Genomic DNA, 18,197 nt, shown 5'->3' with positions numbered 1-18,197 from the left:
GCTTCCTTCACACTGGCCCTCACCCCAGATGTAGTCTCATGTACACACTTCTGTGCACACTACCCCCTTCACTTGGAAGACTTCACACTCTACTCTCCTGCTCCCTGCAAAACTGTTACAAAGACAGACCTCCAAATCCGACCCTGTTTTTAAAATCAGCTACTCAGTATCCTAAAATGCTGTCCAGACAATTCCAACTCACAGTACTCTTTCTTCTGTGGCGCCCTTGTTGTCTGCATGCTACTTTTTAATTGCACAGTCTCAATATAGCATATATAATTACTTGACTACTAACACCAAACAAGCGGGGGTCATTTATTAGCACTTCTCTAAGCCTCTGTTTTCTCAGCTAAAAATAGGGATAGTAAGAGTTCAGTACCTTTGCTCACAGGGTTGTTAAAGGATTAGGCAAGGTTAATTCTGTACTGGTGTGCCTAGTACAGAATATACATGCAATAAATATCAACTGTCATCCTCTAGCTTTTGGGTTTGTTTTTTGTTTGTTTGTTTTTTGTATACTTTAAGAACCCAGCCAGATTCTAGGTTCTGAGAACAGAGACTACATCTTATTTTTAATAAATATATTCTTATAGAAATTATGACTAAATGACACAGTAATTTACCAATAATGAGGTTAAAAGGAAATTGATAGTGAGTTGGTGCACAGAACTAGTCTAAAGTTAGGAAATATTAACTTCACTACACACTTACAGAGTGCTCCACAGTGGACCAGGTGTTACTTAAAAGGTTGCAATAATTTGCAGAGCAGACCATGAATACCCACCCCAGGAAGTACCCCAATTTACCTAATAAATCCAGAAGCTGTACAGTTATAGACTGTAACTGCCAGGCAGTCTTCCTCCCTAGCTCTGAGTCCCACAAAAAGGTTCACCTGTGGGATGTGACTTGAGGAGGGGAGCCATCACAACGGATCTTTAAGTAGAGAGTAGGTACTTTTCTGGGAGGCTGTAAAATGATCACTATGTAAATAACCTCTAAGTGTCTCGGGTATTCCTGACAATTGTTCTCCTAAAACCTGCATGAAAATTTCCAAGGCAGGGAGGTGTTTCAAGCAATATACAAATGTTTAATGTGTTCTCTTTCAGTTCCCTATTTCATGCAACTCATTACCAAATTAAGAAAAGTCCTTATGTGTAAACTTACATAAACGATAAACAAGAATGCCCTATAACCTCTATTTCATTCTTAGAACACAGGATCAGTCAGGGGTCTATTTTTTATCTTTTCTAAGTAAAACTGTGGAACAGCTAAGTCAAAGTTCCTATGACCCAAAGACAGAATTCTCTGACGTTATGATGAAATTTCAATCGGGGAATTATTTCATTCATTTATCCAAAATATATTTACAGAGCACTTACATGTGAGGCAGTTCTAGTTGCTGAGGACACAAAAGCAAATAAAAGAGACAAAAATACCTGTTGCTCAAAAACTTAAAGACCCAGACCAGAGGGAAGAAGGTTTGGGGAGTAGTAAAGAGCTCAAATATATGGTGACAAGAGAAGGGTTCATTTGGGGTGGTGGGTACACAATGCAATGTACAGATAATATATAACAGAAGTGTATACTTGAAGCCTATACAATTTTATTAACCTATGTCACCCCAATAGATTTAATTTAAATAAATAATAAAAATGTAAAGATCCAAATTTTCTCCTAAGAAGGAAAACTTGTTCTTAGGGTATTCACATTCTAGTAAGGGTACATTGGTAAACAAATGAACAAGTAACTATATGACCTGTGGAATAGTATGTACTGTGGGGAAAACAAAGCAGGTGAAGAGGACGGAGAGAGAATTGGTGGAGGTACTGTCGTACGAAGAAGGTGCAAGGGCTGCTTTTATAAGGAGACAGCTCTGAAAGGCTAGAAACTGTGTCTGTGTAAGCATCTAAGGAAGGGGTTTTCCGAGCAAAGGAAACAGGAAGTGCCATAGTCCCCAAGCAGGAGCTAAGTTTTATGCAGATATTTTGGGAGGAAAAGAAGACAAGAACCCTGAGTTGGAGCTCTACCTTTTTACCTTTTACCAACTCGAAACTTTTAGGAAGAAAACAACTTTACCTCTCTTGAACCTCAGTTTCTTCTTCTGTAATTTAAGGACGGTACCACATAACTCACTAAGTTATTTGTAAGGCAAAAAGGATGCTTAAGGATGCACTTTACAGCACTAAGGAATGGTTCTCAAGTGGGTGTCCTGAGGGCTGTGGAAAATTTAATAAAGGTTCCGCTGACTTCAAACCATGACTAAATAAACAACCAAGCTTGTTTCCTCTCTGTCCAGTGAGAATAATGGTACCTATCTCATCAGGCATAGTGGGGACTCAATGAAGAGCTAATCCAGGTAAATACAGCAACCGATACACAAACTAAAGATGGTGAACAATCCATACTGCTGCTCCTCTGTGTGAGCTACTGGTGGGCAGGGGCTCTGCTGCTCTGCTCAGCGCGCCACTCAGCTTGAAAGTCTCCAAAGTCAAGTGCTTCCACTGAGTTCAAAGTCCATTCAAACACATGGGACTACTTGGAAGAGTTTTTTCTCACATCCACATTCCACAGTGACATTCTAGCTTTTAACAAATCAGTGGATGGCGCAGTGGATAAAGCAGGGGTCCCCAAACTACGGGCCGCATGCGGCCCCCTGAGGCCATTTATCTGGCCCCCACCGCACTTCCGGAAGGGGCACCTCTTTCATTGGTGGTCAGTGAGAGGAGCATAGTCCCCATTGAAATACTGGTCAGTTTGTTGATTTAAATTTACTTGTTCTTTATTTTAAATATTGTATTTGTTCCCGTTTTGTTTTTTTACTTTAAAATAAGATATGTGCAATGTGCATAGGGATTTGTTCATAGTTTTTTTTATAGTCCGGCCCTCCAATGGTCTGAGTGACAGTGAACTGGCCTCCTGCGTAAAAAGTTTGGGGACCCCTGGGATAAAGCATCCATCTGGAACCCTCAGGTCACCGGTTCAAAACCCTGGGCTTGCCCAGTCAAGGTACATATGGGAGTTGATGCTTCCTGCTCCTCCCCCACCTTCTGTCTTTCTCTTTCCTCTCTCCTCTCTCTAAAGTGAATAAAATCTTAAAAAAAAAAAAAAAAAAAAAGAAAAAAAAAAGATTCCTTTAAAAACAAACAAAAAACCCCAAATCAACTTCACTCTCTGAAAGCTTTTGAACACATTCAGGTCTCATTTTAAAAGGCCTTGAAATTTAGCTACCAACAAATGCAGTTTCCCCGAGGTTCTTAATAACCAGCTACAGGAGAGCAGTCCTCAGAGTAGCAGAAAAGCGCAGCTTTACTATCTGGGCTTCAGAGGCCTTTTTATAACACCCATGACATCACTTCAAGTCGCGCATGCGCAGATATGGCAGCGTGGCCCCGCCCTTGTCCACGCTGAGACCCAGACTCTGCGCAGACTGCTCGCTTTCCCGGAAGAGGTCCCAGCGGGGCTCGTCGGTGATGGAGCTCCCACAGAATCGTTAGCGGGTGGGTGCGTCACTTTCTCAGGCAGCGCAGGTACCTTGCAGGGCCGGTGGGGACGATGTTCACGGGGGAGAGCTGGGATGATGAACAAAGCTCGTGAGTCCTCTGGGTGTCAGCGGGACCTGGGATGATTGGAAGGTTCCTGACTCAGCCGGTTATGCTCTCGGGTTCAGAAGGCAAGAGTGCGTGTGGGTTTGTCTGAAGTGTTGATGGCAGGCTCACAGAAAAGGAGTTACCGTGGATAAACTTCCTGAGACTTCCTTGATGCTGCCCTGGAAACGGGGAGGGAGGTAGCAAGAATTGGCCTGCGGGAATTTGAGCGGAAAATATCTGTAATTCGATCCTTGCTGTGGACCCAGTGAGCGACCGCTGTCCTCGGTGCTGGCGTCAAGACAGGGCTGCCTGGAGGAGGAAACCCGCGGAGCGCGGGCCACACGTGCGGTCTCGGCTGGCCCGGCGCCCTGCACTCTGCGTTTGTGCTGAACGAAGAGCTCAGCCTCTCCATCAGCGCGGGACGCCTGGGCGATTAACAGTGTTTCATTTCATAAAACTTAGAAAAGCCAGGGCTTCGTTCCAGGAAGTAATTCATTCCTGTCTTTCCAGGCAGGCACCTTCAAGTTTTATACCGTGTCAGATGATTCTGCCTTAAGGCTCCGATCCTTCAGAGCACTTCTCTAGACCTCTTTCTAAATTGGCCAGGGCTTTTTAGCCAAGCCAAGTGACCTTGCTCATGTCCTTTGAAAACGTGCATCCCAGACTTCCCGAGTGCGAGTCCTGGGCAGTCAGGGGAAGGTGACGGGACCAATGGTGCTTCCCCCCCAGTTACACATAAAAAATACTTTCCTATTTGGAAAAGAGATGGTAGTACTGGGAAGTCTTCCAATAAAGGGAAGACCACGAATATCCAGTTGGTTCTCACACTTGTTTGCCTTTTTCTCTCAGTGTGTGTGTGTGATGTGCATGAGGGATGGTGTTCCTGTGTTGAATTTTACAGAGTAGATATTTTTCTTTTTGTTGAGTCAATAAACTGTTTACTAATCTTAGTACCAGCTGCTTGTTTGTTTTAAATTCTGCTTAAGGTTAAAGTGTGGGGTGGAGGGGGAGGGGAAATATGAAATGTGTTGAATCTACCTGATTCACTATTCTTAGATGCATCTGGCATAAGAACAGCTATGCATTGGAAATAAAAATGTTTCATACATTATTACATCTCAAGTTTTCTCTCTTCTGAGAGAATCAATGGGATCAAGTAATAAAATGATCAAAAGTTGAGAACCTTAAGACATGGTAGAAGTAACTTTAAATGTTTTTATTATTTTGCAGAAAGCTTATAAGGCAGCTTTAACTGAAGATGACTTCCTTGTTTGCTCAAGAAATTCGCCTTTCTAAGAGTCATGAAGAAATGTAAGTTTTTTAAAAAGGCCAAATCTAAATGTATTAACCCTTTGAGTAGTACAAACATTCATGTATGTCCTTGTGCCTCATGACCACCCAGAGTACAACTGTACTATGATGACAAATGTATGTTTCTTCTTGTTTCCATAAATTGATTATCAAACATGATTTTTAGTTAATAAAACAAACTGGAACTAATTTCATTTTTTGAAAAAAAACTCACTCGTGGGGATCAGTGAGCATGAAAATATCTCACTACTCAAAGGGTTCATTGCCCTGACTTTATTAGTCAAACATTTTGTGCACAGGAAGACTTAAAAATCTGAAAGTGTGTCATTTTAACTTTCTGACACTTGCGAGATTTTGGTCTCAGGGAATGTCATTGTCTCTTAAGAATAACAAAGATTAAAAGGTTTAATTATGTTTTTACTTTTGTTACTAATATCTAGAAAATTTCACCCTTCCTCTCACCCTTTCTAGGCTACACACTGACATTTTTTTTTTCTTCATTTTTTCTGAAGCTGGAAACAGGGAGAGACAGTCAGACAGACTCCCGCATGCGCCCGACCGGGATCCACCCGGCAAACCCACCAGGGGCGATGCTCTGCCCACCAGGGGGCGATGCTCTGCCCATCCTGGGTGTCGCCATGTTGCGACCAGAGCCACTCTAGCGCCTGAGGCTGAGGCCACAGAGCCATCCCCAGCACCTGGGCCATCTTTGCTCCAATGGAGCCTTGGCTGCGGGAGGGGAAGAGAGAGACAGAGAGGAAAGCGCGGCGGAGGGGTGGAGAAGCAAATGAGTGCTTCTCCTGTGTGCCCTGGCCGGGAATCGAACCCGGGTCCTCCGCATGCTAGGCCGACGCTCTACCGCTGAGCCAACCGGCCAGGGCCGCACTGACATTTAATGGACTTCTCCAAGCCTCTCCCCTGGGCCAGCTTCAGGGGATGTACCCTGTGCAGCCACAGGCCCTGCACTTGGTTTAATGCTCTAATGTTGCACTCTTATCATTCCTAATAGTTTTGTACCAAGGGGCCTCACGTTTTCATTTTGCACTAGGCCCTGCAATTATATAGCCACTTTGCACTTAGATTTGGTATTAGCCCTTCTGCACCTCTGGCTGTGCGCTCTCATGCTTTCCTTTTCTTCTAATGAATTACTGGGCCCTCTTCCTTGGCCTTTTAAGATATTTTAATTATAAAAATGACTGTTGAAATATCAAATTTTAGTCCTACTCTCAATAACAGCCCTATGAAACAGCATTTCTTTAGAATCTCCACAACTATTTGGGAAATGCTTAGACTATTATATATGCCACTTACGTATTTTCTATCATCTGACATATTTACTTAGTAATCATTCAAGAGGACCAAACTTGTCATATGAGCATTGGTCCAGTGAGAAAGTTTTTTTTTTAATTTTTTTTATTTATTCATTTTTAGAGAGGAGGGAGGAAGGGAGGGAGAGAGGGAGAGAGAGAGAGAGAGAGAGAGAGAGAAAGGAGGGAGGAGCAGGAAGCATCAACTCCCATATATGCCTTGACCAGACAAGTGCAGAGTTTTGAACTGGCATCCTCAGCATTCCCAGGTCGACACTTTATCCACTGCGCCACCAGAGGTCAGGCCAGTGAGAAAGTTTTAAAGTATATTATATACAACAAAGTAGTTTGAAAATTCACTTACAACTTTTTACATCTTTCTTCAATTACTGTTTTACCTTGTGGTGAGTATGCATACATACACACAGCCTCTCATTCATCTATGGAACCACCATCTTTCTCTTGAAAAAAAGAGGAAAAACTTATTTTTATTGCTTCTTCAAACATATGGAAGTTTAGCACAATTCTAAATGTGTAACATGAGATTCAAGTGTATTGAAGTGTTAAGCAGAAGGTTTCATATAGCAAGTTAGATGGATGTGTGTGTGTGGAGGTATGTGTACAAAGGGATGTGTATTACAGTTTGCATTTTCACCAAAAATTAAAACATATTTTCAACATTTAAAAATAATTTCAGAAGACCAGAGAGACTTAAAAAAAAAAGACAAAAGCATGTACTTATAATATATATGTTAATGATAATTAAAACAATTTTATCCAGATTCAGACTTATTGAACTACCTAAGTGTCTCTCACTGTCTTATTAATTGACGTACCAATTGACTTTCCAAATAGGTTGAACCTAATGTGAAGTACAATGAAAAAGTGAATGTTTTATATTGGTCAAGCAATAAAATGTCTCCTTTTAAAAAAACTTGATATAGAATAATCTTCATTTTTTTCTAGAGTAGCACAAAGATTAAAGTTACTTCAACAAATGAAGAGCAAATTGGTAGATCAAAACAAGGAAAAGGCATCTCAGATTCAAGCAGCTGAGACTGCTTTTAAGAGGAACCTTAGTCTTTTAAAGGTAAGTTTCCATGACTTGAATATAAAGACTTTTTCCACCTTGCAAAAAGGTTTTAAGTGAATTTTGTAATTTTGATTTATATATTGTCTTTGTCATGAATAATAAATAGAATTAATGAAGCATTATCTGTTTTTTAGATCCGTTATCTAGATAAGTATGGATTTTTATTTTTTAAATGAAAAAAAAAGTGGTTTTCTTAAGCTAAATGTTTTCAATCAACCAGAAGATTGATGACTACAGAAGGAATTTTAAGGCCCCATTTTGTGCAATAAGTAATAAATACAAGATGTAGCTTTCCAGCTTTCATCTTCTTTTATTTGTAGGGAGATCCTGAAATACCATAAAGTACCTATATTGTGTTTATATGTACCTCAAAACTGTTTAACATCATAAAAACAAGAACTTGATTTTGCCGTAGTGGGGTTACAGTCAACACACAGAATTCATATCTAAGGTGACAGATTTTCAAGATCCCTTACGATGGTGATGGAGGGGGTGGTCAAAGTGTGTGATTGCGCAGGGCCTCACCATTTGGCCAATTTGCCCACTTGGAGTAAAATCATATGTGTAACATTTTTGGCTGCTTGCTATACTTTGCTTCCAGAATTGTATGGCTTCATCCATAATTAAAACCCTAAAAGTTGCTTCCAGTCAAGCTTCCAAGAGATCCTATGACTAAAACATTTGGTAGTAAGGCTATATTATTTAAGTTATAAAGAAGTGTTTTCAGTTTTTTATTGTTAAATATTTTCATCGATAGGCATGATGTAGTTATCTTCTGTCTTCACTAGAGGATAAAGGAAGAGGAAAATTCATTTATCTTCTCAGCTTCTGGCAGTTTGATCCACAGTAATTTAAGTCACAGCCATAGTGCTACCAAAGCATTCTATATTGCCATATGTCTTACTTGCCCAATGGTGTTTGCAATATTTATTTTTAAATGGAAATATATAGGATAATCTGGAATTTGCTATGAAAAGTCAGAAAAACTAAATTAGGAGGCTTGAAGGCTCGGGTGCTCCTTATATGCAATCAGTAAGGTAGTATTTGTTTCTCAAGTATCTTTTAATGAGCAAGTATTTAATGAATGGCCAGAGGGTTCTTACTATTTAGCTGGTTCTGGCTAGAAAGTGATGACAACAAAATAAGTATAAATCAGAGTTCTTGACCTTAAGTAGTTAACAGGCTTAGTTGATGAAGTAAGGTTGTCATACATAAAATATGAAACTTTATATGATCAAACATTAAGTCATATAGAATACTCAGCACTCCTATTCTAGGAATAAGTGTAAAAGAATGAGTGGCCTATTAGTGTTCAGGGGGCCATGAGCTATCTAGCTTGGAAAGTCACAGGAAAAAGCTGAAAATGTATTGGGAGATCAAATGAGTAAGTTGAGACCCAATATGTAGAGATAATATAGTACTAAAAGTGTTTGAGCAAAAAAAATTTAAGACTTATGTAATAAACATATGAGTGTGTATTTAAGAAGGATTCATTTGCTATTAAGATGCAATGTGATTTTGAGAATGGAGAGATTGGATTTAATAGTAACTAGAAAATAACTTCATCATATCTAGAAGGAAAATAATGAACCATTTCATAGTCATCAGAAACCAGAGTGATAGAGTATTTTTCCCCTGATTATCAAAGTGATATATTCGCACTGCAAAAAACTTGAAAGAGCAAAGATGAAATAACTTCCTCATCCTGTCTTTCTAGGAATTAATATATTTTTGTATGTTTTCTTACAGTCTTTTAATAAACATTTATTGAGCACCTATTATATCTCAGATACAGATGCTGTCTCTTCCCTGTCTTTGTTTTACATATTTTGAATAGTTGTATATGCAATTTTTTATTCTGCTTTCTCTCATAATTTTTTATCTTTGGAAATAATTTTAATAAGTCATTGTGAAAGTAAAATTATAGGACTTGACTACAAAATTTTGTATTGGGAGAGACGTTAAAATGCATATAGATTAAATTAGATTGTCATCTAAATTAGCCCTTTTTTTGCCAGCTCTCCTGTGGCTCTAAGGACCTGTGAAAACCACAAATCTTCTCTACTTCCTTCATGTAGAGATGAGGAAACCATAACTACATCCAATAACCCTTGTCTAGAAAAGGTTGAGTTATATCAGGATATATACTTAAGTGCAGAACGTGCTTCAAAAATGGTTCCATTAACTCTTGAAAGCATTCCTAGAAAGATTGTAGTAACAAAATAAGGATGCCCTATATCATCACCATTATTTGATTTTATTTAGATGTTCTGGTCAGTACTATAAACACTAAAAGGGACTGAGCTTTAACTTTTGGAAAGGAAGGTACAACACTAGCATTTTAAAATGCTATGACTATATACTAAGAGAAGCCAAAATTGTTTTAATACTAGTGTATTGAGTTGAGCAAAATTAAGGGATAGAAGGTAAACAAAATTAATGGCAATCCTACATTTACAGCTGGAAAATATAAGAGTTCACTTTCACATTAGCAATAAAATTATAAAATTCATGGGAATGCTCTTAACAAGGGGTATGCTAGATTTGTATAAAAAAGTGATTACATTTCAGTGGGAGATTTAAGTGGAGATACATGCCTTAATCCTGACTAGGGAGTATTGTTCTTCTAAAGTCAGCTTTCACAAAGTTTTATTTTTAGATTTAATGAAATCCCAGCAAAGTGTGTATCATACCCAATAAAATTTCTCTAAATGCAATTGCAAAAATAAATTAGCAAGAATATGAAAGAATATTTTTTAAAGAGGAGTACTAGGAAGAGACTAATCACTTCAGAGATTCAAACATATTAGTAAAAGAACAAACATGAATATAAGCAGTGAAGAAAACTCACAGTGGAGGTTTCAGTAAATATTGTAACAGACAGTGGACTTTGAAAAGAGGCTGAGTGATTTTTCTGTTAGTATTAATAAGGTGAACTTCATCTGCCTTTTATAAACATAAGCATAGTTGGTATATATTTGTAAAGAGGATTTGGTTTCAATGAATATTTCCCACTTTTATCCCCAGAAAACTTAGTTTTACCCAAAAAGGGCAGTTCTGTGGTAATGAATGTCGTCTTGTGATGAAGGTGTACAAACACTCCGGGGTGGGAATGAATGGGACAGTGCTACTGCACATTCTTGATGTCCTGGAAGCCTTCGCCTGGCAGGTGGCAGTCAGACAGTGCATTCAGCACACTGCCTGCCACCCAGGGTGGCCAGTGACGTGCAGGCCCATGTGTGTGCCATTCCTCTTCACTTTCTCTAAGGCAATGAAGAGTAAGTGTAATGAATGCTTAAGTGTTCCTTGTACCAATGACCCAGTAACTCATGCTTTAGTATCTTATCTTTTCTATCCCAGAAATCACACCTCCAGCAGATTAAAAGATTAAACCCAGCCCAGTCACAGCTGGGCTCACTCTAGACATGTATGGGGAGATACACATTGCTGGGTTGGGAAGGAGGGGGAATAAGATCTCAGTCCATGAGTTCGGTGCTGGTTTGACTTTTCCTAATCATGAGTCAACTCATTCATACAGGCTGCTGACCCCTGCCACTATGTAACATTTTCACCCTCACACACTGGAAGCTTGGGATTTGTTATGAAAAATTTCAGACTTGTGTAGAAGAAGCACTAGAAGAATGTATTTACATGTGCTTATCACCCTGATACACTAATTCTCCAAACACAGCCAGTTGTGTTTCATTCATACTTCTCCTCCAGCTTCAGCCCCTTAGATTATCATTATTTTTTTTTGTATTTTTCCAAAGTGAGAAGGCAGGGGATGGGGGGCAGGCAGACAGACTCCTGCATGTGCTGGACCGGAATCCACCCGGCATGCCCACCAGGGGGTGATGCTCGGCTGCAACCGGAGCCATTCTACATGGAGCCTTCCTTAGCGCCTGGGCCAACTTTGCTCCCATGGAGCCTTGGCTGCGGGAGGGGAAGAGAGAGACAGAGAGGAAGGAGAGGGGGAGGGGTGGAGAAGCAGATGGGTGCCTCTCCTGTGTGCCCTGGTCGGGAATCATACCTAGGACTTCCACACGCCCGGCCGACACTCTATCGCTGAACCAACTGGCCAGGGCCACCCCTTAGGATTATCTTGAAGCTAATCTTCAAGATAGCTTCAACAATTGCATTGTTTCATCTGCAAATATTTCAGCATATTATATTATTTGAGTGTTTTTCACTAAAAGATAACTATTTTAAGCCAAATCACAATATCATTATCAATCTAAGAAATTAGCAATAATTCCTCAAATTTCCCTATCTTATAAACATGTTTTTTACATTGTTTGAATCAGGACCAAATGAAATTCAATTTGTACTTGATTGCTAGGAGTCCTAAGTCTCTAAAAGGTCCCTTGTCCTTTTAATTTCTTTGTTGAAGAGACCAGATAATTTGTTCTATAGTTTCCCGGAGTCCAGATATTGCTAGTTGCATTTTTGAGGTATGATTTGGTATGTTCCTCTGATTTCCAGAATTCATATAAATTGGTAAATCTAAGTTGTGCTGTGCAACAGAAATACAATGTGTGCCACATGTGTATGTAAATTTTTCTAGTAAACACTTTTTTTTTTTTTTTTTTTTGTATTTTTCTGAAGCTGGAAACCGGGAGGCAGTCAGACAGACTCCCGCATGCGCCCGACTGGGATCCACCCTGCATGCCCACCAGGGGGCGATGCTCTGCCCATCCGGGGCGTCGCTCTGTTGCATCCAGAGCCTTTCTAGCACCTGAGGCAGAGGCCACAGAGCCATCCCCAGCGCCCGGGCCATCCTTGCTCCAATGGAGCCTTGGCTGCGGGAGGGGAAGAGAGAGACAGGGAGGAAGGAGAGGGGGAGGGGTGGAGAAGCAGATGGGCGCTTCTCCTGTGTGCCCTGGCCAGGAATCGAACCCGGGACTCCTGCACGCCAGGCCGACGCTCTACCACTGAGCCAACCGGCCAGGGCCTCTAGTAAACACTTTTAATAAAATCAAGTGAAATCTATTAAATAAAATGTTATTAAATGAATTTCATCACAAATATAAAACATTGTTTCAAATGTAATTGCTAGTCCTTTCCTCTGGCAGCATCTAGTCAAAGAAATTTTTCAGTCAGGCTAAGGACTTCATATTCATCCTCTGTGTAGTGGGTATCAATTATTTTCTTTTTTTAACCCAGGTAAGGACCTATTTAAAGTAGTTTTTAGCAAAACTAATCAATTCAATGCTCAGTATGAATTGAAGTAAAATGATAGATAGTCTAGGCATAAGTCCAAGTAAGTATTCAGTAAGTAATCATTGAATGAATAAGTGTAAAAAGAAGGCTACAGCATTGGGGATGACATAGAAAGGCTAGAGGAGATACCCTGAAGCTTTGAAATTTCAAATGTCAGGGAATTAGAAGAGTTGAAGATACAGGGTATCTGGGTGAATAGAATTCCACCACTATACATTCAATATCTATGGTGGCAAGAATATGAGTTTCATTTTATTAGGTTGAGAAATAAGGGCTAAAAAGAAAAGGACTCCTTTCCTCTACACAAACAGCTGAAGCTAGGGAGGAGACAATTTTGGATAGAGAAAAAGTAAAAAGATGATGACAGATGTCATAAATCTTAAGGAAGACCACACGTAAGATAAAAGAGAGAAAAGGAGCCAGCGAACTAGAAAGACAAGGAGCCAGAGAGGTAAGCAAAACATCTATGCAAGTGAAACCGCACTTCAGGAAGAAGCCTCTGTAGGGTGACAATTCCTGTGGAAGTGCTATAGAGGTGACAGCCAAGTTACTAACCACAGGCCTGCTCTACCCAGCCACGTGTCTCATTTGTACCTGCTCCTTTGGTTGCAGATCTGCTCTTTTGTCATTGATACTCAGTATATTTATGTTCTGATCTTTAAGAAAAATGTTTATAATCTTGTCTAAAGGTACTAGTGACATCTACATTACACCATTAACAATAACTTTATAATTGTTCTTAGAATAGTGGTATAATTGGAGTTGTAGTTTTATTCTACCGCACTTCCCCATGTATAAGACACACTTTTCCAAAAAATTCGGGGTCTAAAAACTGGGTGCATTTTATACAGTGGTTGTAAATATTTACTTGCACTTCCCGCTTTTTCGCGCTTGTTTTTGCACTCACTGTTAAAGATAGTGATTGGTCATCAGACACAGATGAGGACAAGCTAATGGATGGGAATTTTGACAGTGATGAGAAGCTGTATAAATTTGATGATGAATAAATTAACTTGAGTTCAATAATGGTATGTAATACATTTTTTTTTTTTAATTTTGGGGCCAAAAATCAAGGTGTATCTTATACATAGGGGAAATACGGAGTTTGTTTTATAAAAGTAAAAAATTCTTTCAGGACTTCGTCACATCTCAATGTAATTACAGAAGAGTTGCTCTTCCCTATCTGCTGTAGCATCAGCATCAAAGCTCTTGCACACGTCTTAGATGTAGACTTCTGGGATGGGGTCAGCATGCTAATAAGAGGGGGTTTTCTTTCCCAAAGTGATGTTTCTTTTCCTCTTCAAATCACCTTACTATAGAGACAGCAGGTGCATTAATGGCTGTGCAACTTTGGGGAGTCCCTTTAGGGAATTTCCTGTTTTTCCCTTTTCCATTTCACACCCATTCCGTGCTCTGCGCCGCTGCCATCTGCTGTCTTTTTTCTCCTGCTCAGCGCTGGCTCCTTCACACCCCATTCCCACGCCCTTTTCTTTCTCCCTCCGTCTGTCCAACAACCCTGGGCTTAGATCGCTCCAATGCTTGTCATGGATCAGGTAACTTTTTTCTTATCAAATCGGTAAGCTCAGAGGAGAGACAACATTTTTCATGGCCTTCAATCAAGTCCTTTGACCCTGACAAATATGAGCAAGCACAAGACCACACAGGTGCTGACATGGGGAGTGTGAGTTTAAACAGAACTCAATGTTTCAGGAACAACTTTGAAGGTCCTACATTTCTGGGCATGAACTTTATGCCTGCACCAAGGTCAAGTCTTTCCCAGGATACAAATTAAGTTTAATTACCCTGTGTTGCTACAACCATAAGAGAAAATACATCTACAAGTTAAGCTTGGAATTAAAGCACACTGCTTGAATGTCATCACTGAGTGAGGTACCACCTAGCAATAAAACTGGCTACCAAGACCACCTTAGAAATCAAGTACTAAAAATCTAGATATTATAGTGAAAAGGTTCTTGTTGCAAAGTGCTGAGGTACCTTACTGACCTTTTAAATATGAGAGATATTTGCATTAGTTATAAAAATTTTAAAGTGGAATACTGAACAAGTGAAATGTGTCATTCATATACAGTATCACTCACATGATCCAGATAGAACCAGTCTCTTTATTTTTGAGGTTAGCACAGTATGGGTCTGGGTAGCTGACTGTTTTTAGTATCTGAGTATGTGACTATTTTATCCATCTGTCTGTTTTTAATGATTTTAGAGTTAAGTTGGTACTCTGAGCAGTTTCAGAGGAAGTTTTTTTGTAAGAATTATTGACACTATTTAAAATGATAAAGCAGAACTTAGAAGTACCACTTCCCACCTTTTATTTTAAAATAAGAAGCCCTACATTCTGTATTTGAAGCTGATTAATTAAGCAGTGCTCAGCTCTCCCGCCTCAGTGCCCTCCATCTTTCATGCTGTACCCAAAGAGCTGAGGTGAGAGATGTGGGCTATTGCTACAGCCGTGACAGGTGCCACTTGTGCATGCAACGGAAGTACATGTTGTTGTCAAATGCTGATGCCTGTTACAGGATATGGAAGCCACAGAGAAGTCTCTACAGACTCGGACTCACCCACGTCCACTGCCTGAGGTGGCTTCTCTTGAGGTGAGATTCTTTGGAATGAATGTACAAGAAGAGACCCAGCATTGTAAATGAATGAGCGGTTATGTGTGTATATACAGATTTACTCAATTAAAATAAACAAGATGTATCTAATATTTCTATGTCCACAGAGCCATACTGTGGACATAGGCAATTGATAAGTATTTTGACTTTTTTTTTTGTTTGTTTGTATTTTTCTGAAGCTGGAAACCGGGAGGCAGTCAGACTCCCGCATGCGCCCGAACGGGATCCACCCGGCATGCCCACCAGGGGGCGATGCTCTGCCCATCTGGGGCGTCGCTCTGTTGCAACCAGAGCCATTCTAGCGCCTGAGGCGGAGGCCACAGAGCCATCCTCAGCGCCCGGGCCAACTTTGCTCCAATGGAGCCTTGGCTGCAGGAGGGGAAGAGAGAGAGAGGAAGGAGAGGGGGAGAGGTGGAGAAGCAGATGGGCGCTTCTCCTGTGTGCCCTGGCCGGGAATCGAACCCGGGACTCCTGCACGCCAGGCCGATGCTCTATACCACTGAGCCAACTGGCCAGGGCAGTCTTTTGACTTTTAAAAAGTTTTTATCAAGTGAAAATTTTATAAATATCCTGTATCTTTTTACCAAGTCACTCAGAAACAATTATCCTGTTAAACCCTAACAGACAACATGCACTAAATATTAAGGTGACAATATACCTATCCAAAGTGCTTTTCCTGTTAGCTGATATTACATGTAGCAAGAGTTCACTCCTTCACCAGAAATTCAACCAATATTTAAGTGCATTTTATGCAGTGTAGTGTGGCTTTTGTCAAGAACAGATTGGGAAGATGGTTAGCAAAAATAAATCATATTTGGCATATGAATGTATTTTTGATGAAAGGAAATTTACTACATATAAAATAATTTGATATTTTTAATGACCTTTTTCAAATACAATTTTGCTTGCTACCTAACCAGGGATGTGAATAGACTAAAATTTAAAGGCTCAGAATCTGCCCCTCAATTTTCTGTGTCATCTAGAGTAATAAAAAAAGCCGGCAATCAAGGAGAGAAAAACTCTGATACAAAGTTGTGCCCTGGACATGCCTTTCTCTTTGTTGAATTCTCCAATACCTTCGTCTGGCCTGTACAGCGCCCACACAAGAGGGGTTAATCCAGCCGTGAATGGTGGAGAAAGTCCCAACCACAGGCCTCAGGTGGTATTTTTCTTAGCCAGTCTTGCACAGCAGGATGGCCTTCATTTGAAGTATGTCAGGCTGTTTCTCAGACCACATGCGTGGATGTATAGATATGTAGAATCCCTCACCATTTACAACTGTCAGAACCCATGAACCTATTAATGCTCAGAGTGAATCATTATGTGTTTTTAATGCTACCTAATTCTTTGGTTGCATTTCCCAAAGCGAGAGCGGTAGTGATGAACTGTATCAGTGCCCTCTGGTGGCACAGAACCTCTGGCAGCTTCCTCTTCTTTGGCCCCCTTGGGGCAGTCACCCCAGAAACCATTACAGCTCACACACGTGGTGCAGTGAGGCTGAGCTTCCCTCACTCAGAGAGCACCAGAGGGAGACCAGGAACACAGCACCTCAACCTCCACGGGGTTTGAATGAAAACATGCTTAGATCATCTTGGAATTATTTTTTGTTATGCAAAAAAATGGAAGGAAATCAAAATTTGTCATATCAAGTGTTTTGTCATTTTTAAAAATGTTTCCCCCATGCAATTAAGGGGTCAATTCCTCTGAATCCTACCCTATCACATATTAGTTATATTTCAGTTCTTAATCTCATCCTAGGTCAAATATTTTTATGTTAATTTTAAAGCAATTCATGTTTAATCATTTTATTGTAATAATTATAGTGTGAGTAATCACTTGATATGATTTGGAACATTAAAAACATTTAATGACTTGGCAGCCATAAATGACACTACTGGTAATAATCACAAGGTTGGCCACAAGAGGGCGTGTAAAATCACAATAAAATTCTAAAACCTGTAATTCTGCCAGGCCCTGGTTTTACTGAGAAAGTAGAAAATTAACACTAGTAAGTAGCCAGATTTTTTTCTAAAATTAACATAAAATATTCTGTAGAGAAAGTGTATTCTACATATATGTGTGTGTGTGTACACGCACATGCACATTTAAGTGAATAAACATTTAGACTATTATGAAGAGCCAAGTTCAATTGCTTGATATGATTTTTTACTTTGGATTTTTTTTTTCCCCCAGACTCTTTACTGGGCATCAGTAGAAGAATATATTCCCAAATGGGAACAGTTTCTTTTAGGAAGAGCACCATATCCTATTGTTATTGAAAATCAAAATGAAGCAGAAAATACTATTTGAAAGAAGACACAGTGATAACTTCTTCACATACTAGTTCAAAAAACCTGTTTAGTAGAGCTGAATATTAAAGAAGATACAGGTCATCATAGGAATTTTAGGAATTGAATATATTCATATTGTCCCATTACCTCCTTCATGACAGTAGAGACCTGGGAAACTCCTGGCCAGTCTCAAGCTATCCCTTAGAGACCTGCTACTATTTCCAGGGCCTGAATTTGCTTTCTGTCAAACCCATGCAAGTGTTAAAAACTAATACTGAAAGATGGACTGTTTATTAAATAAATTGTTAAATGACTATTGTGTGTGTTGTTCAACAAAAATCATTTGGTCATTCTTATCTAAACAGTGAATACCAGTTATGAGTTCTGATTTTACATTTTCTAGAATCTTTACTTTTCAATTATTTTATTATAGGAACAAGGCTGTGCACAGGGTCAAAGTGGTTGTTTGCTATTCTTTTAGTTTCTTTAATAGATGAAAAGAGTGACACTTAACTGTGAGTATAATAATATTTATCAGAAAATATATTCAGAGGATTTTGTTCCTCAGAAATAATCAAATGTCTAAAAGTTCTGCAGGAAACAACCGAACTATAAAGCGTTTGGTAAGTAGCCAGTTTCAGCAGGGCTCAGAGTTAGTTCTGAAAAAGGGTCCCTGTTAGAGCTGGGGATGGTTACTGGATTTTGACTTGCCAACCCTGTGAATGCAAACAACTCCTCTCTCATCTTTTCATCTT

At 39.7% G+C, this 18,197-nt stretch overlaps 1 protein-coding gene across 2 annotated transcripts; it reads left to right on the top strand.

Annotated features, from left to right (window-relative positions):
- The first annotated feature begins 3,394 nt into the window (after positions 1–3,394).
- Positions 3,395–17,755, top strand: CEP15 (centrosomal protein 15). Of its 2 annotated transcripts, none has more exons than XM_066244651.1 (5): positions 3,395–3,497; positions 4,818–4,898; positions 7,172–7,295; positions 15,056–15,130; positions 17,345–17,755. In XM_066244651.1, exons 2-5 carry the CDS (start codon positions 4,846–4,848, stop codon positions 17,459–17,461), a joined length of 369 nt encoding a protein of 122 aa, XP_066100748.1. In that variant the 5' UTR covers positions 3,395–3,497; positions 4,818–4,845; the 3' UTR covers positions 17,462–17,755. The 2 variants fall into 2 exon arrangements, with proteins under 2 accessions (XP_066100748.1, XP_066100747.1); XM_066244650.1 differs by lacking the exon at positions 17,345–17,755 and adding an exon at positions 15,331–17,335.
- Positions 17,756–18,197: the final 442 nt, after the last annotated feature.

The sequence above is a fragment of the Saccopteryx bilineata genome, chromosome 10 (genome assembly GCF_036850765.1).
Source record: "Saccopteryx bilineata isolate mSacBil1 chromosome 10, mSacBil1_pri_phased_curated, whole genome shotgun sequence".
Taxonomy (NCBI): Eukaryota; Metazoa; Chordata; class Mammalia; order Chiroptera; family Emballonuridae; genus Saccopteryx; species Saccopteryx bilineata.
Note: the sequence above shows the minus strand (reverse complement) of the source record. Positions and strands in the feature narration are given on the sequence as shown.